The following is a 26,378-nucleotide window of genomic DNA, read 5'->3' on the forward strand; positions in this document are numbered from 1 at the left end:
CAAAGACCTGGAGCATGAAAATGGGTCATCTATGAAAGAACTTACAGAAGTAAGTTCCAGATAAAGTGACTTTGTAGTACAAATGTACAGAGGTTCAAAATCAATGATAACCAAAGGCTCAGTCTGTATAAAGAACAAAAAGACCTCGAAGGAGACAGTAAGAATAGAGATTTGTAGGAACAAGATCATGCCCTAGTATGCTGTTGAAAAGAGTTTGCGTTTAATCTAAGACCAATGGGACACTATTGGAGGATTTTAATAAGAGGAATGATAGGTTCTTAATCACATTAAAAATCACTTAAAACTCTCCTCATGCATTCAGAATATATATGAGGGGAGGATAGAAAAAAGAAATCAAGTTAAGGCTTTTATAGGGGTCTAGGGGAGAAATAATGTTGCTTGTCTTGAGTGGTGGGAGTAGAGAGGAACAGAAAGTAGATGTGTTATCTGTTGGAAGTAAATCCAACATTTCCTGATGGATTGTATGGGGAATGAGGCAGAGAAAAGACCTCTGACTCAGGTCCATTTTCTCAGGGTAGATTACCTGAAGGGTGGCCAACAGGTGGTTATTAGTGGGACATACAGATGCAGCTTGGATGTATAGGATGACTCTGAAGATTTTTGGTTTGAGAAACTGGAGGGGTAATAGTTACTGAAATGGAAAATTCTGTGAGAGGAATACATTTTTTTGGTGGAGGTAGGAATAGAGTGTTCTATTATGAAAATAATTAGTTTGAGTTACTTTTAGACATTCAAATACAGACATCAAGTAGGTAATCATATATTCAAGTCTGGAATTCAGGGTTGCATATGGACTCTGCTTCTTGAACTTAACACCCTCTTTCCACATCTTGGAGCCTTTGTTCCAGCTCTTACTTTTATCTGGTATATTCTTTCCTGTGTCTTCACCTGGTTTCAGTCTTTGCTTAAATGCCAATCTATCTGAATAGTTACCTCCACTTTTATTTTCTGTCTCAGTATTTGTGTTGTGTGTGTGTGGTTTTTTTTTTTTTTTTTTGTAATTTGCAAACTTGTTTTTATTTTTTTCCTGTCCTCAAGAAGAGGGGCTTTGCTTCTTTCCCCTTCTTCAGCCAACGCCTAGCACAATGCCTAGCACAATGCCTGTTACTGAATAGATATTCAATAAATACTTGTAGAAAGCAGAAAGGAAGGAATAATTTGAGCAGGATTATAGCTTCCTTAAAAGGAATGACAGGGTGCTTGGGATGGACTCCTGCCAAAGATTTGAGGGTTCATGGATAAGAATCCAGGATGCTTTAATGTTCAGTGAGCACTTACAGTGTGTTAGGTACTTTGCTGAACAATTTATAAAAATTTCATTTAATAAGTAGAACCACCAATATAGGGGCGCCTGGGTGGCTCAGTTGGTTAAGCGCCTACCTTCAGCTCAGGTCATGATCCCAGGGTCCTGGGATCGAGCCCCGCATCGGGCTCCCAGCTCAGTGGGGAGCCTGCTTCTGCCTCTACAGTTCTGCCTACTTGTGCTCTCGTTCTGTTAAATGAATGAATGAATGAATGAATAAATAAATAAATAAAACCAATATATGGCAACAACTGTTTTTATCTTAATTTTGCAGATAAGGAAACTGAGGCTCAAAGAGGCAAAGTTGATGAAAATCCACAGCTGTATTTAAAGCCCAAGCAGTTTGACTCCACAGCCTCCTCTTAGCCATTACGTAGCACAGAAGGCTCATGCTGCGTTGCCAAAGATCTGTTTCCTTAGCCATCAGAGATACCGAGGAAGGTTCTGACAAATCCCATGGATTTGTCCTCAATGCCACTCCGTAGCTTTTTGCCAGTGTCAGGTTCCAGAGGTAAATCCACTGGCCCTACAAAAGGACCACACCATGTATGCCTTGAGGAAAGACAAGTGTTGCTTCTTGCGTACCTCTTTCTTACGAGGTTGCTACCACACGTACAGGGTGGAGAGAGGTCCCTATGAGCAAGGCCCTGACCCACTTGAACTCAAAGACCTGTCTCCTCCTTTCTAGTTAGCCACTGGGAAGAAATCCAAACCCACCTGATAGACCCCTCATCTTTTTTGTAGAAGGAATTTGGAAGTCTTCCCTCCTCTTCTATTTTTTTGGAATAGTCTGAGAAGAATCAGTATTAATCCTCTTTTTAAATGCTTGGTAGAATTCATTTGTGACACCATGTGGTCCTAGACTTTTGTTGGTTAGGAGTTTTTTGATTATCAATTCAGTGTCCTTACTAGTAACAGGTTTATTCAAATTTTCTATTTCTTCCTAATACAGTTTTGGCAGATGGTATGTTTCTAGGAATTTATCCATTTCTTCTAGATTGTCTAATGTGCTGGCATATCATCGTGCATACTATTATAATTCTTTGTATTTATGTGGTGTTGCTTGTTACTTGTACTCCTTCCTTTCTATTTTTTTTTTTTCCTGAGTCTGACAGAGACCTTATCTACTTAATGGCCAAAGTGTGGGGGGTGGGGGGTAGGGAGGAGCAAGGATAAATGCTAAAACTTAAAAGCCTAGAAGTCTCATCTTTTTTGTTCTCTAGACATAAAGGTACTCCCTAATTTCCCTTCTCCTATTCTCACTGGATAATAAACTCCTGAGAGCAGAATCTGTACTTTGCTCTAATCTTAATGAATTTTTATGCCTCTCACATTGTTTGTTAAACTGAATTCCATTGGCAAAAAGGATAAATGTATATAGTATTTACAGATGAATAGTAAGTTATTTCTTATGGGAGTTTGATAGACTAAGTTGAACCTGCATATTTTTCTAGTTGATTATTTTTAGTTACTCAGTTTCCAGAACCTGGGAAGTGTCTGTATCAGCATTTTTTCACTTAGGCCAACTGCACTTCTTCCTTTGGGAGGGTATAAACTGAGAGTTTTATCAGAAAAAATTCATTTCAAGATGCATGAAAATGAATTAGGAAATTAGTATATGTACTGAGAGTTGTACAGCCTTTTTTCCCCCCATAATAGTATACTGGTAGATAAAAGTTTATTATATAAGTAAAGAAGTTGAATAGACATCAATTTTAAAAAGAAATAAAAGTCTCTCTAGAAAGGCAGGATAAAAGTATATGATACACATAAAAAAACTATTTCATGTAACTTGCACATGTAGTGAAATATTTTCTAAGGTGATAATGTTAAGTCTTTCCTAAATAAAAATCATTCTGGGGTAAACAACTTTTGGGTTATTTATTAATTTATAGAGCATTTAAACAAATATTCATTTGCTTCTTAAATGGACTCCATACATTCAGACTACTTTGCATATTTGTCAATAAGGAGTTTTACTCTAACATAACCCATACTCTAACTTCAGTGACAAAGCTGAACACATTCTGAGTAATCCTTGGACTCTAAAAATAAGCTTTGGCTGAGATTTAAAGTGAAACAGATGTGCTTAGCAGGCTAAGCAGGTAATGAAGCAGACTGAAAACTTGTGTATGAAAGAAAAGTAGAGATACCAATTATTTGTCAGTATGAATAGCAGAAAAATTATAGACACTGACAATCATTTTATGTTCCGTATTGTGACATTTTGTTAATTATTCTAAGATATGTTGGGCTTGTGGCTTCAAAATAAAAGCTCTGAAATGTCATGTCAATATATTCAGAAACCCATCTACTTTAGGTGTTAAATCTTCAGAGTGAAAAATTTTTAAAGTCTTAAATGTTTGCCTTAAAAAAAAAAAACAAAACTATTACATTGGATGATTACTCCCATCCTTTGACCGTGGTGTTGATAAAGCTTTATATTTCCACTATTTCCTGTAACTAAATTCACAAGATGTACCTACATTACATTGGCTAATGCTAGGAAATAGGTTGTAATATTAGTGAGTTGTTCTGTATTTGCTTAAGGCAGAATATCAAAACAAACTGAAAAGTGAAAATGTTGCATTAAAATATAATTCATCATCCCTATAGAGACAGAGTAGGATCCTTCTGCAGTATTATGAGGATCTTCTGTAGGTGGGCTTTCTTTGTAGAGAACTAAACAGAAATCAAAGTGAAACATTAATTGGCATCACACTAATTACTCTGACTTACCTGTTTGAGATCTAATTTTAAGTATGTCCCTGTGTGTCTATAAAGCCCTTTCAAAGGATACCTTTAGAAAGAAATGTACAGCCATCCCAGAGAGATTTGGCAGGGACTGGTTTGCATAATAAATAATGACCATCTGCACCCCATGGCAGTGCACCAGGAAGTGCCATTAGTCCCCTGCAGCCCAGGCCGACTGTGCATCGTTGTCTTTAGCAGGTGAACAAAGGAGAAATGGCCTATTTGGTACTTTGTTCACTTCATTTTAAATAGCTACTCTTGTGAGGCCAAAGTAATTCTGGTTTTATTTCCAGTTATTTTTCTGGTTCATGCCTACTGTTATACCTATTCATGTGCAAAGATGGAGGATTTATAAGAACAGTGTTTTCACTGAAGTGGGAAATGTTATAATAATTACGGCTTAATTTCATTGATTGCTTTTTAAAAGATTTCCTTAAATCTTGTAGAACAACTGGTACAGAGTCATTATAGGAAAATGGATGGAATATTTGTCATATATTATCTAGTGCCAATTAGTGGTCTGGAGACTAAAGTAGGAGTTCCTTTTTTTAGGTTGTAAATTATACAAAGATTATACAAAATTGATTTATAATTCTGCCAGCTATATATATAAAGCCATTTTACTTGATTACAACTTGAAAGTTTTATTGTACTATGTTTTTGATGCCAAAATTGTGAATGTGTAAAATGTAAAGCTTTAAATTGGATTATAATCTAGTAAAACCCGTGAATGAAGAGCAATCCAGAATTGATTTACATAGCACTTGTTTGCTGAAAACAAAGTACATCAACCACCATTCAAATCTTTTTAGGACCAGAACTTGAAACTTGAAATAGAAGGTATGACCCCTTATGTTTCAGTTACTTAAAACTATTAATTGCATGATAGTCTCTGAATAATAGGCATTGTTTTAAATTAGTCTAATTTGGGAGGCAGTGGGAGGCCGTGTAATCTGTTAGAAAGGACACAGCCTTTAGAATCAGAAAGATGTAGGTTCAAACATGGTTTCTGTCATTTGCTACCTCAATAATCCCTCTCTTAGAACCTTAATAGTCCCACTACCACCTGGTAGTTCATGGATTCACTGGAAAGAGTCCTATAACTTAATCTGAAGTTCTACTCAAGGCTAAGATTTATCCCAGCAAAGGACATATGCAAGAACAACAGGAACAGAAAAGGAGAGCTCAGACACATGCTTACGTGCCTTACTTATGCCGCAATTATATGTTCATGTCCTCCTTCCACCTACACACTGCAGGGTCATTTGTGATATGTCATTGTCAGGAAATCCTCTTTGAGTGTTGGAATCCAGAGTTTTTAAAGGTAGCTGATCACACACCTGCCACATGAACAGCCCTGTCGAGGACCCCAAACCAGGCACCAAGTGCACAGCAGGACTCTTCATGTTTGCCTTAAACATGATGACAACGTGTTTATCATGGTGGCCACTTCAGGCATATGGGCTAACATTACTCAGTAACTTTTGAACATTCCAGTAGTTTAGCTAAGGCTCATCACCATGACCTTGGAGATAATCAGGAATCCACTGAAACTGACCTGCTATGTAAACTCTTCCCTCATAAAGAGTTGTGAAAGTTAAACAAGGTACAATTGTCCTGCAAACCACTTTTATTATGTCTCTCCTATCCTGATTAACCTTCTGACTGTCTGCCTCAGTCTGCCCCATTGGAGTGTCTGGGATATACAGAACTATTCATGGAGGTGTAGGAAGAAAATACTACAACTCTTTTTAGGTTTATTGTTGACTGCGTCCCTTGAGTATTGCTTCATCTGAGAATGTCTGTAGGTTCCTTTCATCCTTAAAAGATAGTTTTACCACACTCGGTGGCAGTTGACAGTTCTTTTTTTTTTTTTTTTAACACTTGAAAAACACTGTGCCACTTTGTTCTAAACTTCATAGTTTCAGAGGAGAAATGTCTCCTGTTCAAATGGGTGTTCCCCTGTAGGTAATGTCTTATCTTTCTAGCTGCTTTCAAGCTTTTTAATTTTCAAAAGTTTAATTATGGTATGTCTTAGCTTGAATTTCTTTGGATTTATTGTAAGTAAGTTTCTTTCAGCTTCTTGAATTTATAGGTTTATATCTCTTACCAAATCTGGGAAGTTTTCAGACATTATTTCTTTGAATAGTCTTTTAATCCCACTCTTTGTCCTTACCTTTTGGAACTCTGATGGCACAAATATTTGATCTTTTCTAATTGTCCCACAGGTCCCTGAGGCTCTGTTAATTTTTTTCCAACTTATTGTCTCTTTGTTTAAATTGAGTAAATTCTGCTGATCTGCCCTCAAGTTCAGGGATTATGTTCTGTTTTTTTCACTTCACTATTGAGCCTACACAGTGAGTTTATTTTTGTTACTTTTTAATATTATTATTTACATTTGTTTCTCCTTTATAACTTCTATTTCTGTTGCTGAGATAATCTATGTTTCCATTTGTTACAAGAGAATTTATGATTGGTTGTGATTGGTTATGGCTGCTTTAAAATCCTTAACAAAATTACTACATCTGATCCATTTATATGTTGGTGTTAGTTGACTGTCTTTTCTCATTCAAGCTGTAATTTTCTTATATATTGGTGTAATGGAGGATTTTTTATTGTACCCTGGGCATTTCATCTATTTTGTTAGGAGACTCTGGGTCCTACTTAAATCTTGTATTTTTGCAGGCAGTCGCATACTTTAGGTTTAACATGCAAATCCTGGCCTATTCCTCTGAACTGTGGTTTCAGTGATGGTTTAATTTTCAGAGTCTTTGTGGTGTTATTTTGGTTTGCTGGTTTATCTGGTTCCCACTTGCTCCTTTAGTGCTGTGTTGGGATGGAAAGAGTTTCGGGAGGTTGGGCTGCCAGATGTTTCCCTGCGGGAGAAGGGGGTGTCAGGCACATAAGCTGTTTGGTGCTTTGCTTGTCAGTATTTCCCTGCCTATAGGGAATACAGTGCAGTCTGGGCTGGGTGCTTGTGGGGTTCTCTCTGTCAGCATCCTCAGCTGCCTGTGTCTGGGCAGGAGCTAGAAGTCTTAGGTCTGTGGGGACAAAGAGGCTTCACAGGCCGGGCTACTTTTTGTGGTGGAAGTTTCCTTGGAGGTACGGCACTGCTACCTTGGTATTTCTTGACGGGGGTAGAACATATAACACTTCCATAGGAACAAAGAGACTTTCCAGGTTTGGCTGCTTGTGCTCAGGTCTGTCTTGCTAGTGCTTCTGGGCCACCCCAGTATTCTTTCACAAGGCAGAGGAGTCTCAGGACCAGAGGAAAAAAGAGCATTTCTTCTGGCAACTTACTGTGAGCAGGCCTCCCAATCCATCCCCTGCTGTTGGTGCTGAGTTTACTGGTATTGGGGAGGACTGCCTTTTGATCCAGGAGAAGAATGGGGTTTACCTGGACTGCCTTCTATTGCTGGGTTGAGAGTTAGGCCTCCTTCTGTTGTGTAGATGAGACTTAACACACTCTGCTGTGTTGTTCCCCCCATTCCTGGAATCCCAAAGCAATTCACTTCCCTCACTACCTTTCAAAGTTCTTTCATTGTCCCTCACATTATCTCTGTGCTTTACAGTTGTACTTAGTGGAAAGGAGCAGGAAGAATTGTATTTACACCAATTTGTCCAGTAGCCGTAGCATTTTAATTTCCTTTTTGAGAATGCTGTATTATATATATTATATATTGGTATAGTAGAGCAAGTGCTCACATTTAAAAAATAATTAATGGGTTACACAATTAAAAGAAGTTTAGAGACTCCTGGTTATGAGATTAAGTGAATACTAGATGGCTTGGCATTTAAAACACCATGGTTTGGTCAGAAAGTATATTTTTAGTTTCTCATCCAGTACGGTTCCCCTTTAAGATTTCTTTTATCATAATGGTGTATTTACTCTCTAGAAGATTCCCACTTTTTTCTATGCTTTTGCTGCATGTATTTTCTCATTTTAGTGTATCAGAATTATATTCATGGTCAAGGTTATCTCAAATTCTACGTCTTTTGTGAAGCTTTTTGTGACTTCTCTAGCAAAATATGGCTTCTTTTTTCTGAGTCTTTATCATCTGCTATATTTCTCATATGACATTTTAAATAACATTTTGAACAGTGTACTCTAAAAGTTTATCTCTATTTTACTTTTTTGAAATGTGCTTTCCTAGAGAAGCAATGCTAGCAGTGATTATCAGTAATGTATCGAATGTATGAATCTTAACCACCATTTAAAAGGGTCTAGTGGAATATACACATATGCTTTGGGAGTTGTATCTTAAAATTCCAGGACTGTATTCCTGCCTAGCCTTGCATCTTTTCCGCTCTAGTGTAGTTGTAACACTGAGTTCCATAGACGTGGTGACTTGGGAAGGGCAGAACAGTCAGTTAAGCATCGGACTCTTGATTTTGGCTCAGGTCATGATCTCAGAGTTGTGAGATCAAGCCCCACATTGGGCTCTGCACTGGGTGTGGAGCCTGCTTAAGATTCTCTTTCCCTCCCCACTACCTTTTTCTTTCTCTATCCCTCTCTAAAAAAAAGGGGGGGGGGGTGGCTTGGAATCCATTGCATAGACTGCTGCATGGTAGACTAGGAGAAAATTTGTTGGGAATGAACTAGAAAAAACCCTTTAGTTTGAGGAGAGCCTGGAGAGAAGAAGGCTGGTATTGGTAGATGATGACAATCATCAATCATAGGTAATAGAAACATGGGTATTTCTGCCCAACCTCTATGCTCCACTCATGTACAGATCCATACACCCCACTGTCTCTCATTTTTCTACCCAAAACAGCTTTAATTTAACCTTATTTTTTCCCTTTGAAGAACACTGCGAAGTAGCATAGGGTTTTTTTCCCCCATGAACACTACATATGACTTCTGACTGCCTAAAGCAAGAGCTTTATGGTTTTCTTCATTTAGTAGCTTGTAGAAAGCTAAGGCAAAGTTATTTTGGGAAATTTGGGAAATCTTTCTACCTGTTCTGTGAAGCCTTTTTTACCCATCTTCTTTATATTGACCATACATACCTCATACTATTTTCTCTCAGACTCGACTTTCAGTTGATTATATTAAAGTCCTTGAGAATAAGGACTGTATTTAGTTTATCCTTGAATTCAGTTATTTTTGAATTTCTAACATAACTTAGTATATGTATGTATACAATAGGATATATTTGGGGCTAGGCTCTGAGTGGTCTCTCAGCTTCCATTCTTTATCCAGCATTCTATTTCACTGTTTTGGCTTTCTTTTAGTAAGTTGGCATAGCGTGGTATATTCCAGTCTATTTCTTATCTTCTGGTTATATTACACAGTGCCCCAGGTGAGTCCTGGAAAAGATCTTTCCTAATAGTCTCTTTGAGTAGAGTGAGCTCATTTGTATACACTATGGGCTAGACCAGACCTCTTGACTGCTCTCTTCAGGAGTCAAGCTTTCCTCCAAAAGAGTGTATTTACATTTTATTGTCTTACTGCTGTGGTGGTGGCGACTAGCTCTGAATACTGTCTCAGGTGTGTATTTCTGGTTTTCACTCTTCAGTTCACCATTTGTTTCCAGTCCCTTTCAGGAAAGGAAAAGAAAACAAGATGAATCTCAAGTCAGTTAATTTTTGCAATTATGGGGCTAACATGGATGAAGTTTGAAGTTGTAAGCTATAATGAATCTATTGAATAAACTTTCAAGTTTATATTATACCAATATAAACTGAGTAAATATACTCTATGATAATATTAATTGTAATATGTTTCATTGTATGAAAAATTGATATGTAAAGATTCACTCTAATATAAGGAATGGATTTGGAAATTACCTGATGACTTGGTTATAAATTCCAACCTCATTGTGTTTCAGAAAATTCTTTCCCTATAATTCACTTTGTGAAACTTTTTAATCAATAGTGCTTCTTTACATTTCAGCATCTCCTTCTACCTTTTGTCCATATTTACTAATTAATTTTTGAAAGCCAGAAGTTTTTCTGAGAAATAAGAAACAAGGGTTGACTTAGCAAATAGAATTTTAATGATATTCTGCTGTAGGATATGGTGCAAAGATTAGATTAACTATTAGGAACTTCTAATATTTTTTGCTTTATTTAAACTTTTATTCTTATTATCACTCTGAAATTTTTGTGTAAAACATGAAAAATAACTCTGACTAGTTGACTTGATTTCTTATAACTGATTTTGAGTAAAAACTCATATTTTCTTAAGTTATTAACACTTTTCCTTAAAATGTGATTTATAAATATTTTTCACATTCACAGAAAATTTGGCTTTTCAAATACTTGAAGATATTGTAAAATTACATCATACCTAAGAAAATAGAATTAATGAGAATATTAGGCAACTTTCAAATGTCTTGAGTATTTAAACAATTAAGTGTTTAGAAAGTATTACCCTTGAAAGATTTTTAATGAGACATTGAAATACTTTTCTAACAATACTTGTCATTGTAATTTTTACTTCATGTATGTTAAGTCTTAAATCATCTATTTAGAAATAGATAATGGGTGCATTCTGATGTATTTTTTGGGGGGGGAATTGAAAGCTATTTAATGTTAGTAGTATTAAGCTTAAAAAATATGGATACTATGGATATTACTGCTAGAGCACATTGAGGTATTTGGTTCTTCCCAGAGATAAAACATCTCCTTTCTTAAAAATGAGGGTGAATTCCAGATGCATATTATGTCATAAATCTTAAACTAGAAATAGTGGATGCACAGGTATATATTCCAGAATAGTACATAAGAGGTTCAGGATGAGGTCAGTACAAACAATACTCACACCAAATATTAACCAACATAAGATAGAAAACCCAAATGTAAACTAAACATTCTGTAAACTAAATTTGTTAAGCTTACCTTAGTCATCTAATTAGTTTAGCTTACCTAGCTGTAAATTAGAATTGCTTAAGACTTTTTCTTTCACCCATGATCATTTAAAAGTATGCTGTTAAATTTCCAAGTATTTGGAAACGTTCTGTTAACCTTGTTATTGATTTCTGTTAAATTTTGTTGTCAGAGAACATAACTTGTATGACCTCGTTTCTTTTACATTTGTTAAGATTTTTTCCATGATCCAGGTTTATGATATGATTTAGTTTGGTGTATTTTCCTTATGCATTTGCAAAGAGGGTTTTATTCTGCTGTTGAGTGGAGTTTTATTATAAATATCAATTTTATCTACTTGGTTGATGGTATTATTCAGTTATTTTATATCCTTGCTGATTTTCTCTCTACTGTCTATTACTGGGAGAGGAGTTTTGAAATCTCCAACTATAATTGTGAAATTGTTCTTGTAATTCTGTCCATGTTTCCTTCATTCTGAAGTATTGGTGTTTGAATCATAGACTTTTAGGATAATGGCATTTTCTTGGTGAATTGACATTTTATCATTATGTGATTTTCCTCTATCCATGGTAATTTTTTTAGCTGTGTATTTACTTTGTCTGACATTACTAGGTGGTCCAGCTTTCTTACGATTTATGTTTTCATTTTATATCCATTTCTATCATTTTGAGATACTTGTATCATTAAAGTTATAGTGAGTTTCTTAAGAAAGCACATAGTTGACTCCTTTTTAATATTCTTTTTAAAAATTTGTCTTTTAATTGTCTGATGTATGGTATTGGTATGTTTGGATTTAGGACTACCATTTTATATTTTGTTCTGATTTTTGTTTTCCTTTTTCCCCTTTCTTGCCTTCTTTTGAGTTATTTGAACGCTTTTTACTATGACATTACATTTTTTTCTCTTGTATTTTTGGTTATGTAGCTTTGTGCCTTTTTTTTTTTTTTTAAGTGGTTGCTCTAGGAACTATCAAAAACATTTAACTTTTCACCGTTTACAAAAAATCAATACCCTAACACTTCAAGTGGGATGCAGAAACTTTATTACGGTATGGATCTGTATACCTTTCCCTCCTTGTACTTTTCATATGTATTGCATCTAAGTCAATTGAAAAACTCATCAAAAAGTTTTATACCTCTCTTTTCTATTTGTCGAGCATATTTTAAAGAATGTAAGAGAAGAAGAGTCTATTATATTTACTCAAATTTCCACCGTTTTTGTTTTTCTTCCTTTGTTCCTTCTAGTAGAGAACGTCCTTTAGTGTGTGTGTGTGTGTGTGTGTGTGTGTGTGTGTGTGTGCGCGCGCGCGCGCGCGCGCGCGCGCATTTTGTTTTTGTTTGTTTGTTTGTTTGTTTTTGGTGCTGCTTTCAAAATCAGCATATGCTAAAGGTAGCCCAAAAGGTCTTGACATTTGGGTCCTTTCTTAACCTAAATTTAACTTTTCTTAACCTAACTCAACTTTTGGTCTTAACCTGAATTTAGCCTCTCAGCCCTTACTATTTCACTTGCTTTTCAGGCCTCTTGAATAAAAGTTTGGAGCTTTTTTGCTTTTGTTCTTAAATTTTATCCAGTTTTTTCAGTGGTTTTCAGGGGGAGAATTGGTGTGATCCTCCTGTTTTACCACTGTTTGAAATGAAAAAGTTCTCAACAAATCAGTTTTGCAACTTTAAAATAATAACTCTCCTGCCTGCCAGACTGCATTCTTTTGATAATATACTTTTGATAGTGTATGATGGAGTGGAAATTAAACCCAGAAGTCCTACTCAAATGAAAAGTAGCATATTTGCTTTTTTACATTTCTCATTTTAAAAAATCAGCCTTATGGAAATCATTTACATGCAGCAAAAATGCACAGGTTTTAAGTGTATAGTTCAATGAAATATCAATAAACTGAATATTTCCCTAAACCCCCCAAAATTCCTTCTTGGCAGTCCATCTTCCCCAACCCTTGCCTCAGGCAATCACTGCTCTGATTTATAGCATTATAGATACGTTGTCCACTTCTAACAATTCATATAAAGGAACTCGTTATGTCTGCATGTATGTAAAGTATATTTGGCTGTAGTAGCTTGGCAAAATGTTGTGCAAGTGCTCTGTTTTATTTATTTGTAATAAATTCCTATTTATTGCTGAATAATAACTAAATGCCTGACTACACCAAAATTTGTTTATTGATTCTCATCTTGATGTAGATGTTCAACTTCATAAGACACTGCCAAATTGTCTTCCAAAATGGCTGTACCATTTTACGGCCTTACCAACAGTGTATGAGTATTCCAATTGCCCCATATGCTCACGATCTCCTGATACTGTTAATCTTTTTAATTTTCATATTCTAGTGGGTGCGAATTGGCATCTTACTGTGGTTTACAGTTGTATGTCACTAATAGTACTCAAACATCTTTTGATGTACTTATTATTTGTCCATCTTCTTTCACATTTTTTATCCGACTTATTTTTTGAAGTTTTTATTTTAATTCCAGTTAACATACCGTGTAAAATTAGTTGCAGGTGTACAATTTAGTGATTCAACATTTACATATAACACAGTGCTCATCACAACAAGTGCCCACCTTAATCCCCATCACCTATTTCACCCATCCCTCTACCCATCTTCCCTCTGGTAACCATCAGTTTGTTCTCTATAGTTAAGAGTCTGTTCTTGGTTTGCCTCTTACTTTTCCCTTTGCTTGTTTATTTTGTTTCTTAAATCCCACATATGAGTGCAAGCATATGGTATTTGTCTTCCTCTGACTTATTTTGCTTAGCATGATACTCTCTAGCTCCATCCATGTTGTTGCAAATGGCAAGAGTTCATTCTTTTTTTGGCTGAATAATATTCCAGTGTGTGTGTGTCTGAGATATATCACATGAACATTTATTCATATATCACTTACTTATCTATCTATTATTTATCTATCTTCTTTATCCATTTATCAGCCATGTTCACATAATTTGGCTATTGTAGATTTTTACCCAATTTCTTAAAATTCGGTTGTTTCTCAACTTTTTACTGAGGCATGAATTCCCTACACTCAATTATTTGTTAGATAGATATAATGCAGAAATGTTGTCCCAGATGTAGTTTGCTGTTTCATTTTTCAAATGATGGCCCTTGGAAGAACAAATGTTTATAATTTTGATGAATTCCAAATGTTTCTTTTATAGTTAGTGCTTTTTGTATCCTAAAAAATCTTTGCTTACTCTCTTGATCATGAAGCTATTCTCCTGTTTTCTTTCAGGTCCTTTATGGCTCTAGCTTTATATTTAGTTTGAAAGACTATACATGTAAACTGTTACTGAAAAAAGTCAATGTTGTTCTCTTTGTTGACCTAGCAGAGGGTGGTGGCCTTGTTTGTTTTATGGCATTCCAGAAGGTAAAGTGCTTCAAATGGCTGTCCAGAATATTTTTAAACTAAAGATAGGGTGGATTTTTACTTTAAGATATGTGATTACTTGTTATGACTCATTCTGTGGATCATATTAGTTTTCAGTCTGTATAATGGGGGAATACTACACTTTAACATTTAATAAAAAAAACAAGTTATGAAGAAAATATATCACCCCAGGACTTCCTTTTTCTTCTCTCTCTTCTCCCATGCCCCTGTTTTTCCTTCCCTCTTTTTCTTCATTTCTTCCTCTCTCTCCTTCTTTCTTGCTTCATTACTTGTTCCTTTTTCTTTTAAAAAAAAATTATGTGCCTTTTTAACCTTACAGTATTGTGTAGTTTCCTAGCTGGGATTTTTAGATGATAAAATATTCCCTATGTAGTAGTTAGTTCTTGAGATCAGATAATAGGATGCTCTTTTATAATGGCATGTTTGCATTACTAATCTTGTGTACCCTAGTGATATTGTAATTGATACTTGCTGCTTTATTATACTACAAGAAAGTACTTGTAAAAGATGAGGAACTACATGTAGTGAGTGTCATAGACAGCTATAACTCATGGCCAGTTTACAAGTGGAAAAATTAGCTCTTAGTAATGTTATCTTAGATGCTCAAGTGGGGATTGGACATTTTGCATTGTACAATGATATTCCCTCATGTACTTAGGACACAGCTGTTGTGAAATGACAAATTAAAGCATAGCCAAACTTTATGGTGGGAGGAAAGGGCATGCTGTGTTCTGGTTACAAGGATACTATCATTCTGAAGGCTGAGATTTCTGATAGAAGTTAGCTGTAATGTAGATTTTAAAATCCTATTGGTTAGTAACATTTCTTAAATCTGTTTCATAACCTCTTGAAGTTACAACTTGTGAGAGTGCTGTTGATTTAATGGTCTGAATGAAATACCCATTAGTTCTCTTGGCTACTGCCTCAAATGGATCTTACAGGAAATGCACCCTTGCTTGGGCTAAAAAGGCTGTTCTTTTTCTTTGCCCTAGGATAAGAAATGGGTTCTCAATCACGAAGATGTCACATTGGGAGAATTACTGGGCAAGGTATGTAGTCAGCTGAACTAAATAACCAGAAGTCTTTACAGTGACTGTTCACTCTACAGATTTCATTTTCTCCAGAGTTTTTCTTTTTTTTTTTTTTTTAAAGATTTTATTTATTTGACAGAGAGAGACACAGCGAGAGGGGGAACACCAGCAGGGGGAGTGGGAGAGGGAGAAGCAGGCTTCCCGCCGAGCAGGGAGCCCAATGCAGGGCTCGATCCCAGGACCCTGGGACCATGACCTGAGCTGAAGGCAGACGCTTAACGACTGAGCCACCCAGGCGCCCCTCTCCAGAGTCTTTCTTACGTTCCCGCACACAGCAGGGCACATTCCCACATGAACCCAGGTGAACACAATACCACATCTGCTGCAAATACGGCAGTGTTCAGTGAAAAAGATAAGTAAAAATCTGTGAAAAGTTTAAGGATGATTCTTGGTTTTTAAAATAGTATATGTCTGTTTTCGTCTGGAAGGACTTAAACCGCAATGAGTTTATTCCTCATGGTGTGGTAAAACCAAAACTATTGATTGGAGATGGGAAAGAGCCTGTGGGGTAATAGAAGTTTAAACACCTAATAGTTGTATTCCATTTGTTTCTGGTTATACAGGATAACTCAGAAAAAGTGGCATACTACTCTCTGAGATTTCAGGATTGTGTATAGAATCACAATATGTAACAACACTGGATGCATTATTTCAGTCTAACAACTATGTGGTTAAGACGGGTTTCAATATAAAGATCCATCTTATAGGTAGATCTGGTAGTGGTCAGAGAAGGCAGCTTATATATGACAAAAGTCTTTTTTTCTAATCTAGTTTGAAGTTTATTCCAACTCATAGGCCATATGAATGTATATTATGTTTAATAATAATGTTAGACATTTGATCATTAATCAAATGGACTATTTGCAAATTTATTGATTGCTGATCTGTGATTGAGTCCCAGTGGGTAAATATTAATGTCACTTAATTGATGTTTCTGTTTGAAAGTTTGAATTGAATTGAATGGAATGGAATGGAATGGAATGGAATTCTTTCCATTACTTTAGGTCAGTAACTCAGTAGCAGTAATTGGGCCAGAAATTATTACAAAGAAATTAAATTTCCATGAAAATACAACTGAAAAAATTATAAAATATACCACTTACTGAAATAGAATGTGTTGGGGAAGACTGCTTTTTTAGTACCAAGAAAAAAATTTTCAGTTAAAGAGAAATATTTCAATTATTTTTATGTTTAGTTTAATATGTGAGATATGGTACATTAAGAGAGATTTTAATCTTTAGATCCTTACTAGAGCTGTTTCAAAGAATAATATTTTCTCAATGACAGGCAGTAGCATGAGGTCATTTTAAATAAATTTAATCATTTTTAATAAGACTGCAACTTTAGAGACACTGTATAGCTTAATTTCAGCTAATATTTTGAGTATAAACTGATTTATGATTCAATCTTTTCATTACCTAGTCTTAATAAATATTTACAGTATACTCCTTGAGAGTGCATGAGGTAAAAAGAATTAGTCATGGTTTCTATACTGACAGACTTTGGAATTGAGTAGTAATAGGAGATTGAGATAGGAACTCTTAACTTTTTTATTCAGCAATATATAATTAGACTGTACTTGATAATATATTTGGTATTCAAGAAATATTTTATTCACTCCTGAAATATTTATGGAATGTCTCCTTAGTGCCAGGCTCTCTTCTAGACACTCGGGATACATCAGCCAACAAAGGAGACAAATATCTTTGCCCTTATGGAGCTTATATTCTATCTATCAGGGGAAGATCGATAAATAATAAACAATAAATAGCTAAATTTTATAACATTAGAGGACTAAGTCCTGTGAAAAATAAAGGGAAGTTGGGAGGTGCTGTTGGCCAGGGTTGGAATTTTTAATAGGGAGATCTGGGTATGCTTTATTAAAATTTTTTACTTTTGTATAAAAACTTGGAGGGATTTTAGTCATGAGGACATCTGAGAAAGAGGGTTCTAGGAGAAGGGAGTAACCAATGCAAATTTTCTTTGAAGAGCAAGACAGACAACTTGGCTGTAACTGAGTTCCGTAAGCAGGGAGGAATGTGATAGGACAGGAAGTGGGTGAGGCAGTGAGGGTGTAAATCATGTAGAACCTTGCAGGCCATTATAATTGCTTTGGCTTTGATTATGTATGAAAAGATGAGCTGGTGGATGACTTTGAGTGGAGGGGTGGCATGATCTTACTTACTAAAAAGATCACTGTGGCTGTTGTATTGAGTATAGGCTGACAGGTTGGAAGGTTAGGAGGCAATTGCCCTTACCTAACTAATAGATGATGGTTGCTAGATCAGGTTGATAGCAGGGGAGGTGGTGGAAACTTGTGGGTTCTGGTTACATTTTTACTGTTGAACCAACTGAATATCCTGATGGAGTCTATGTGGAGCATGAGAGAAGGGGAAGTCAGTGTAGGTGCAGCAAGTTTTGGGGGAATAAATTTAGGAATTAGGTTTTGGATGTATTAAGTTTTGTCTGTTTGACTGCCAAATGGAGAGGTTGGGAAGATAGCTGGCTCTCAAGTCTGGAGTTTAAAAAAGAGGTCTGGATCAAAAGTACAAATTCGCAGTTGTAGCATGTATATTTGGTAGTTATATATAGATGTTATTTAAGATTTTTCATTGGAATATATTTGACATATAACATGTACATTTAAGGTGCACAATATATTAAATTGATACGTTTATATGTAGTAACGTGATTGCCGTTGTAGTGGTAGTTAGGGTCTCTAGCACATTATGTAATTATCCTTTCTTTTTTGTGGTTGAAAAGTTGTAGCCACTTAGCAAGTTTGATTATAATATAATATTGTTTATATTCACTATCTTGTGCATTAGATTTCTAGTGCTTACTTCTCAAAAGTTTAGTTTGTACCCTTAGACAATATCAGTCCTATCTGCTCCCTTTACCCATCCTCTGTAACCTCCATTTTACTCTCTGTTTTTATGCATATGGCTTTTTTAGAGTTCATAAATGTGGTAGTACATATATTTGTCTGACTTACCATAATGTGCTCAAGTTTTATCCGTGTTACTGCAAATGGCAGAATGTCCTGCTTTCTCATGGTTGAATAACATTACCTTGGATATATATACCACATATAGATGGCTTTTTAAAATTTATTTATTCATTTGAGACAGAGAGAGAGAGGGATAGAGAGAGAAAGAATGAGCAGGGGAGAGAGACAGAGAGAGAGAGGGAGAAGCAGACTCCTCACTGAGCCTAGAGCCCGATACAGGGCTCAATCCCAGGACCCTGAGATCATGACCTGAGCTGAAGGCAGACCATCTGAGGCTTAACCATCTGAGCCACTCAGGCGCCCCTATAGATGGCATTTAAAGCCATAAGACCAGATGAGTTCAGTAATGGAGTGGGTCTCTCTCAGAAAATGGAGACTGAACTCCGGTTACTATAATAATAGGCTTTAGACAAGAGAAGCAAACATCAGAAGAGGCTGAGAAAGAGAAATCAATCATATAGGTAAAAAACCAGAAGATAGGATGTCTTGGAAGCCAAGAGAAGAGAGTATATCAAGGAAAACAGAGTGATCAATGGTGTTAGATTTTGCTGATAGGTCAAATGAGATGATGACTGGGAATTAACCATTGAATTTAGTAACGAGATGGCCACTGCTGATTTGGCTGAGCAGCTTCCTGGGAGTGCTTTAGTGGAAAGCTAGATTGGAATAGATGAAGAGAGAATGGGAGGAGAGGAACTAGAGATAGCAAGGATGAAACTCTTTGAAGCTTTGTTGCAAAAGGAAGCAGAGATACGTGGTGGTAGTTTCAAGAGAATGAATTGTGTTGCTGCTTACCCTGAGAGACGCAACAGCATGTTAGTTGGCCGTTGGGAATAATCTAGTGAAAAACAGACTATTTTAGAGGGAGAGGTGAGAATTGATGGAGCAACATTAAGGGCCTTCTAGAGGGTTGTGCCCATGAATTTGAAGTGAACCCAGTCAGTGAGGTTGTGGATTTTCTCCAGCCACATTTAGCTGCATAGGTGCAGAATAGTCTGAGTGTTGAGTTTAGTCAGGATTGTAGATTTGATAAGGGAGTTTTATAGATGAAGACGAACAGTGAAGTTCAGAATGTATGGTAAGCAGTTGTAATTGCTGACTATAGAATTTAAACTGGATAAGCAAGGAAGAAAGGACATTAAGGGGGTGTTCGATAATAAAAGTGGATGATCTAAAGATTTGGAAATTCCCATACAGTCAAAGGATTTTTGGAGTCTGGATACTAGAGGAAGTAAGCTACAAATGTAGAAGCCAGCCAGAAGATGGGATGAATAAAAGAGGTATTACAGGGGAGTTACATTATTGGCAGTGGCAAAGTTGTTTTGTTTTGTTTTTATTTGGAGGGGGGAAGGGGCAGAGGGAGAGAGAGAATCTTAAACAGGTTCCATGTCCAGCATGGAGACCAACGTGGGGCTTGATCTCAAAAGATCAAGATCATGACCTGAGCTGAAATCAAGAGTCAGACGCTTAACTGAGCCACCCAGGTGCCCCGGCAGTGGCAAAGTTTAAGGCATGATCCTAGAAAATAGGTTGGAGTACAAGACTACTGGAAGAATGATGTTCAAGAAACTGAGGGTTTGAAGTGATGGAAGGTACTTTAAGTGTCTACTGAAATTGACAGTAATTAAGACAGGCAGGAGTAATACTGAGTACTGTGTTAACCAAAGGAAAATATTTTCAAATTCAGTAGCTGGTAGCTACAGTAAGGGAAGTAGATATATAATCAAATGATAAAGTTTCAGAGTTTGGTTTTGGGGAATGCAGGAGGGAAAATGGTTTGAAAGCAGTGACAAGGAGCTAGTTGAATACTCTGTATCAACTCCCAGGGCAGTGGGAGAAGGGAAGGTGACAGGGGAATCATCACTTAAGTTCAGAAGGCAAAAGGAAGCTCAGCCACCATTTGAAAGCTCAGATGAGAGCCAAGTTTGTTAGAACAAAAAGGTGAAGAGAATCACCAGAGAATACATTGAAGATAAAATGTTGATGATGATGGACCATGAATTTCAGAATGAATGAATTCCAAAATAGAACTACTCTACAATCCAGCCAAAGAATTTACCCAAAGAATACAAAAATACTGATTCAAAGGGATACATGCACCCCAGTGTTTATAGCAGCATTGTTTACAATAGCCAAGATATGGAAGCAACCTAAGTGTCCATTGACTGATGAATGGGTAAAGAAGATGTGGTAAATATATACAATGGAATATTATTCAGCCATAAAAAAGAATGAAATCTTGCCATTTGCAACAACATGGATGGATCCTGAGGGTATAATGCTAAGCAAGTCAGAGAAAGATAAATACCATATGATTTCACTCATGTGTGGAATTTAAGAAACCAAATGAACAAAGGAAAAAGAAAAGGCAAACTGAAACAAACAGATTCTTAATCATAAAAAACAAATAGATGGTTACCAGAAGGGAGGTGAGTAGGGGATAGGTGATCTAGGCAAAGGGGATTAAGAGTACACTTACCACGATGAGCACTAAGTAATGTATGGAATTGCTGAATCACTACATTGTACACTTGAAACTAACATAACACTGTTAACTACGCTAGAATTTTAAAAATTAAAAAAAAAATTTCTGCTGACAGAAATTAGATGTAAATGTACAGATACAAAAATATATATTGAAATAAATATTTTAGTAATTTTAAATTTATTAACATAAAATTTATACACCTTGAACTATTTATTAAGAGTTAAATCTCTTGGGGCAACTGGGTGGCTCAGTTGGTTCAGCATCTGACTCTTGATTTCTGCTCAAGTCATGACCTTGGGGCTGCACAGTCAGCAGGAAATGCTTGAGATTCTCTCCCTCTGCCCCTCCCCCTGCTTGTATGCCTGTGCTCGCTCGCTCTCTGTCTAAAGAAAGTAAATCTTAAAAAAAAAGTTACATTGCACTTAGAACTCAAACCCAATAACTAGCAGAGTCCTAGTTCAGTTAGTTCTTGCTCAACAATAGCATTGAAGCTTATCGTAAGGCTTGCATGTTACGATTATAGTTATGTAAACAATATATATACATAAATAAAAACTTGAATACTAAAAAATAGTTGTATTAACTTTATAGATCTTCTTCGTAATATTTGGTTTTATATTAATAATAAAAAACAAACAACTCCAAAGTTGAAATACGGCATGTTAAGTCAAAATAGGTTAGAGCCACAGCATGAAGTTAGGGATTTATACATTTGATAGAAACTCAACATGGGCGACACTGGCATTTGGGTAAGCACCTTCTCTTAACTCGGTGCCTTTCTGAGACTGACAGTCTACAGTTGACTGGTGATAGTCCTTGGTCTGCCTGGTTCTGTTGCCTCTCCCTTATTCCCTGACACTCTTCAACTGATATTCAGGTTTGGGGATCCATACCAACAGTCACTTCATGAAGTCTTTGCTTTATCTTGAAACATTAATTGATAACTTCTTAATCTAATAAAATTTAGAGCTTGGGAGTAAAGAGCACTAGGAGACGTGAAACTTAAATACTTCTGATGGCTTCGATTTGAGTTTCTCCTTTTATCCAAGTCTCTTGGAATTTTTTCCCCTTTTTTCTTTTTCGGTTCTCCTCAGCTTCAATCCCCCAAATGGTAGGTGGGTTGGGTACTATTTTTAAAGCTGGAGAATTGGAAAGAGCAACATTTCCAATCTTTAGTTCCACTTAAGACTCTGAATAAAGCTGACAGAATACTTTGAACTCAAAATTCATTATTATGTGCTTTCCTTATATTTTGCAAAGATTGATGTTGCTTTATATCCTAAACAATAAATGTGTTTGTATTTTCAGGGAAATTTTGGTGAAGTATATAAGGGCATATTAAAGGATAAAACTGCTGTTGCTGTTAAAACCTGTAAAGAAGACCTTCCTCAGGAACTGAAAATAAAATTTTTACAAGAAGCCAAGTGAGTTTACAAAAGTTATATTAAACATGTATTTATAAGGTAACACTATAACATTAAATGTGATGTTTGGAATTATCTTAAATTATGATTTACTGAAATGGAGGTAAGCACTTTTAGAACCCTCATAAGTAAGCACTTATACAATGTAGAAACAAAAAGTTTGTTTTTGAGCTAGATTATACATTAGTTATACAGTCACGCTCAAAAGAACCAGATGCTAAAAAACAGTGAGTATTCTTCAGTATTGGTATATTGCAGTATTTTTTGCTTTTATCACACATACATTACATAGGCATGTATATATGCAATGTTGTGATTGTCTTTATAATAAAAATATTACTATATTCTATATACAAATACATAATTTATGTATATATATTGAGATACATATAATTATATCTAACTTTCCTTAGATGTTTTCAGTTGATAGTCTTTACTGAGCTGTTAACTTTCTTTTCTGAGAACCTCAAATTTCTTCTTCAACTCATTGTTGGGCATTTGTTCCAAAATCTGCACATTGTTTCTTTTCTAATATTCTAGGATTATTGGCTAAAATTTAACACGGTTCTATTAGTAGTAAAATCCAGTATATACAACACAGCACAAAAAAATGGAAAGATGTTTTGGACAGAGTAAGGATGAACTCTCATTCTGAGATGCATGGATACATGGATGGGAAAGAAGGAGAATACATAGAGATTTGTGTTGTAAAGGGAGAAAGGGAAAGGGATGTGTGTGTGCGCACATGTGCGTGTGCATGTGTGTTTGTTTACGTGTGTCTTTATCATGGCATAGTGTATGAAATTGAAGTTCCTATAAAGTGCTGTCAGAGAACCAAGATGATGGCAACAAGAGAACCAGTGCCATAGGATGGAGCATTTTGATGTACATTTCTCCATTCGTTATCTAAAAATTAATATTGATAGCAATGGATTAACCTAGTTGGATGCATTTATTAAATATCATAGAATAAAGTTGTAAACTTTTTAAAGGTACATTATTGGAAGGTCAAAAATATGCTGTGATAAAGGCATGCTATTACAAAAGAAATTCATAGGCTCATTGTGTAGTTATTCATAGGTATTCTTAAGGTCCAAGGTTATATCTTACATTATTTTGAAAAAATAGTTCATTTTCTTGCTCTCTAATTTGTGATTGTTTTATTACAAAATAAAGTATTAAATTTCTTAAAGTGGAAAAGTCCATTTTCTAAAGTGGAATTATGAAGTTTTAGGTTAAAAAGGAGAGTTGTAGCCATGGGAACTCCCAAGTATCATTAAATAGACAATAGAGCTATGTATTTAGATACTTAATATTGAGTTCAGCCTGGCTATTTTGTGGCCTTTCTTTACTAAGCAGTTTCCAACGTAAGAAAATGACATTTTCGATTAAACTCAAACATTCTAAGACTTCTTTTTTAATTCCTCATAAAAGTTGCAAGCTCCAAGTTAGTGACGATATTTTCCTTATCTCTAGAATTTTTCCCACTCTATCTCTTCCCTTACAAATCATTATATATTTTCAATCTAACGCATTTTTCTTAGAGTTATCTCTGCTTCAGTTGGATTTGTACAAAACATTTAAACTGTTTTATCTTTCTCCCAATAGTTATTTTTTTTCATTCTCTTAGGAAAGAAAACTGCATTTTTCAAATATGAGTGAATTTATAACTATGTCAGTAGGATAATCTGGAATAAAATTTGGTAACAGAAATATTCAGGGTAAATAGGCCTACGATGGAATCTAATTTATTTTTAACTTATGCTTGGAGTGCCATGGATGAGGCTATGCTACTTTTATAGCCCTCGGATGAAATTTTGTCTTTATCCAAGCAAAGTCCCCTCTGCTTCAGCTTAAGTCTATATTGAAACTTCTACTTAATTATTTTTAATCTTTAAGCCAGTTTTCTTAAAACTTTTGAGTTTTTACTATTTTGAAATTGATCATGTTCATCAAGATAGTATTTTATAAAATCTGATGAGATAATTAGCCTATAGCATTTACCAATATGAATTGAATTCTTATTTATGTATTTTCAATCAAGTGTGTCCTAAAACAACAAAACAAAGAGATGCCAATCTAGCAGCTTACAGTTTTTGGTCCATTAATACTTACCAGTTACCCTTTTGTGGTAGCTAAAACGAGATACTTTAAAGGCAGTTATACGTATTTGGGACTAAGTAAGTTGTTCATACTTAGCATGGTTGTTACTTATTCAGTAATTTTTAAATGAAAATTGAATTGGATTAAGGAGAATTGACTCATTTGTACCTGTAGTTTGCCAATATTTATCCAATTTTGTGTACATCCCATCATTTATCATAATTTGGCTTCATACTAAAGTTTTAAAAAAGAGAATTATGTCAAGTAAAGTATATTCTACTTGGGCACACTATTCATGATTTAATGTTTTAGTATTTAAATGGTAACTATTTTTACACTTTCCTCTCATTCAGAATTCTCAAGCAATACGATCATCCCAATATTGTCAAACTTATAGGCGTTTGCACACAAAGACAGCCTATCTACATCATTATGGAACTGGTTCCAGGTAATGATTTTAGAGGTTTCCTCAATGACATTTTAATGTCATGTTTTATTATTTTTATATGTTCAGTCTCTTTGATTTCTCCTTGTAAAGTTCTCAACAATTCTGTTTAACATTTTCCTGATGACAAAGCTGTACATATGCTCGATATTTTTATAGTCTGTATTACTTTGTTGTTGTCTAGAAAATGTCAGCCAACCTTTTTTTTTTTTTTTTGAGAGGAGATACATTATTACAGTGGGATTACACATGGAATATAGTTACGTATGTTTTTGTTAGAAAAGCTGTTTATAAAAATAGTCTACTTGGTTTGGCTTTATAACAATTGTAGTACTCTTATATTCTGTTCATTATTTTCCAAGTACAATACTGCACATCCTCTTGTTTGGCTGTATATAAAATTCCATAGAGTTTTAAATCCCTTATGAACTATGAATGTCTTTCATAAGCAAACAAAGAAAAAAAGTCATCTGTTGAGGGATTTGTCCTGTATTTTTTTCTGGTCACTTTCAGTGTCCTTAGGTCTTGTGATTAACCACTTTTGCCAACAAGCAAAGATAACCTTGAACTGATAAGAGTATTTTCTTAAGTTACTTTCACTGTATATCCTCTTATGGTAGAAAATATAATTAGAGGTAAAATTTGATTTTTGGTAAAAATTTATAAATACAGTATTTAATATTTGACAAGGATTTGCTTTAACAAGTATTTGGTTATTTTAAAAGAAATTTAAAGGAACATGAAAAATATTTCTAACTTCAATATACAGTAAATAAACCTGCTATTATAGATTGCCCATTAAATATTGCTAACATAATTCTTCTATTAAGGATAGTTCTTCCCATTTTATCACATTGGTTTGCTTGCTATTGCAATATAGTTGTTAATATTACCATATAACTGCAGGATTTAGGATCATCATCATCACATATAATAGTGAATACATGCCATTTTATTATTGTCCAGATTCATAGAACCTACAAACCAAGAGTGAATCATAATGTAAACTGTGGACCTCAGAGGGCCCTGATGGGTCAATATAGGTTTATCAGTTGGAATCGATGTGGTTGTCTTTGAAAAAGTGTAAGGATCTCTGTCTCCCTTACTTCTCCATTCACTTAGCTTCTTCCTCTCTCCTGTCCAACATTCTGGGACACACGTGTGGTCAGTGAAAGGCCAGAGAGGGTAGTGGTGGGGTTCTTGAGCTCTGGTGAGTGTTAGAGTGTGAAAAAACCAAATCCCTCATACATTACTGCTGGAATTTAAAATAATAGCCACTTTGGCTATTTATTGAAAAGTTTCTCAAAAAGTTATAAATTTTCCATGTAAACTGTTTCAATCCTAGTATTTACCCAAGAGAACTGAAAATATTTGTCAATACAAATGTATGTGGGTGTTCATAGCAGCATTATTTATAATAGCCGAAAAGTAGAAATAACCTAGATGTCCATTAACTGATAAATGGATATACAATGCAGGATATCCCAACAAAAGATACCATTAGGCAATA

The 26,378-nt window shown here is 35.3% G+C and overlaps 1 protein-coding gene across 2 annotated transcripts in view; it reads left to right on the forward strand.

Moving 5' to 3' along the window:
• The window catches only part of FER (FER tyrosine kinase), a 427,159-nt gene that overhangs the window by 232,313 nt on the left and 168,468 nt on the right, over nucleotides 1–26,378 (forward strand). For both annotated transcript variants that reach the window (XM_021701487.2, XM_044917073.1), the window contains 3 exons: nucleotides 15,300–15,356; nucleotides 22,205–22,320; nucleotides 24,777–24,871. In XM_021701487.2, coding sequence (XP_021557162.1) covers nucleotides 15,300–15,356; nucleotides 22,205–22,320; nucleotides 24,777–24,871 — 268 coding nt within the window. The remainder of the gene's footprint in view (nucleotides 1–15,299; nucleotides 15,357–22,204; nucleotides 22,321–24,776; nucleotides 24,872–26,378) is intronic.

Source organism: Neomonachus schauinslandi, chromosome 7 (genome assembly GCF_002201575.2).
Source record: "Neomonachus schauinslandi chromosome 7, ASM220157v2, whole genome shotgun sequence".
In the NCBI taxonomy this organism is placed as follows: domain Eukaryota; kingdom Metazoa; phylum Chordata; class Mammalia; order Carnivora; family Phocidae; genus Neomonachus; species Neomonachus schauinslandi.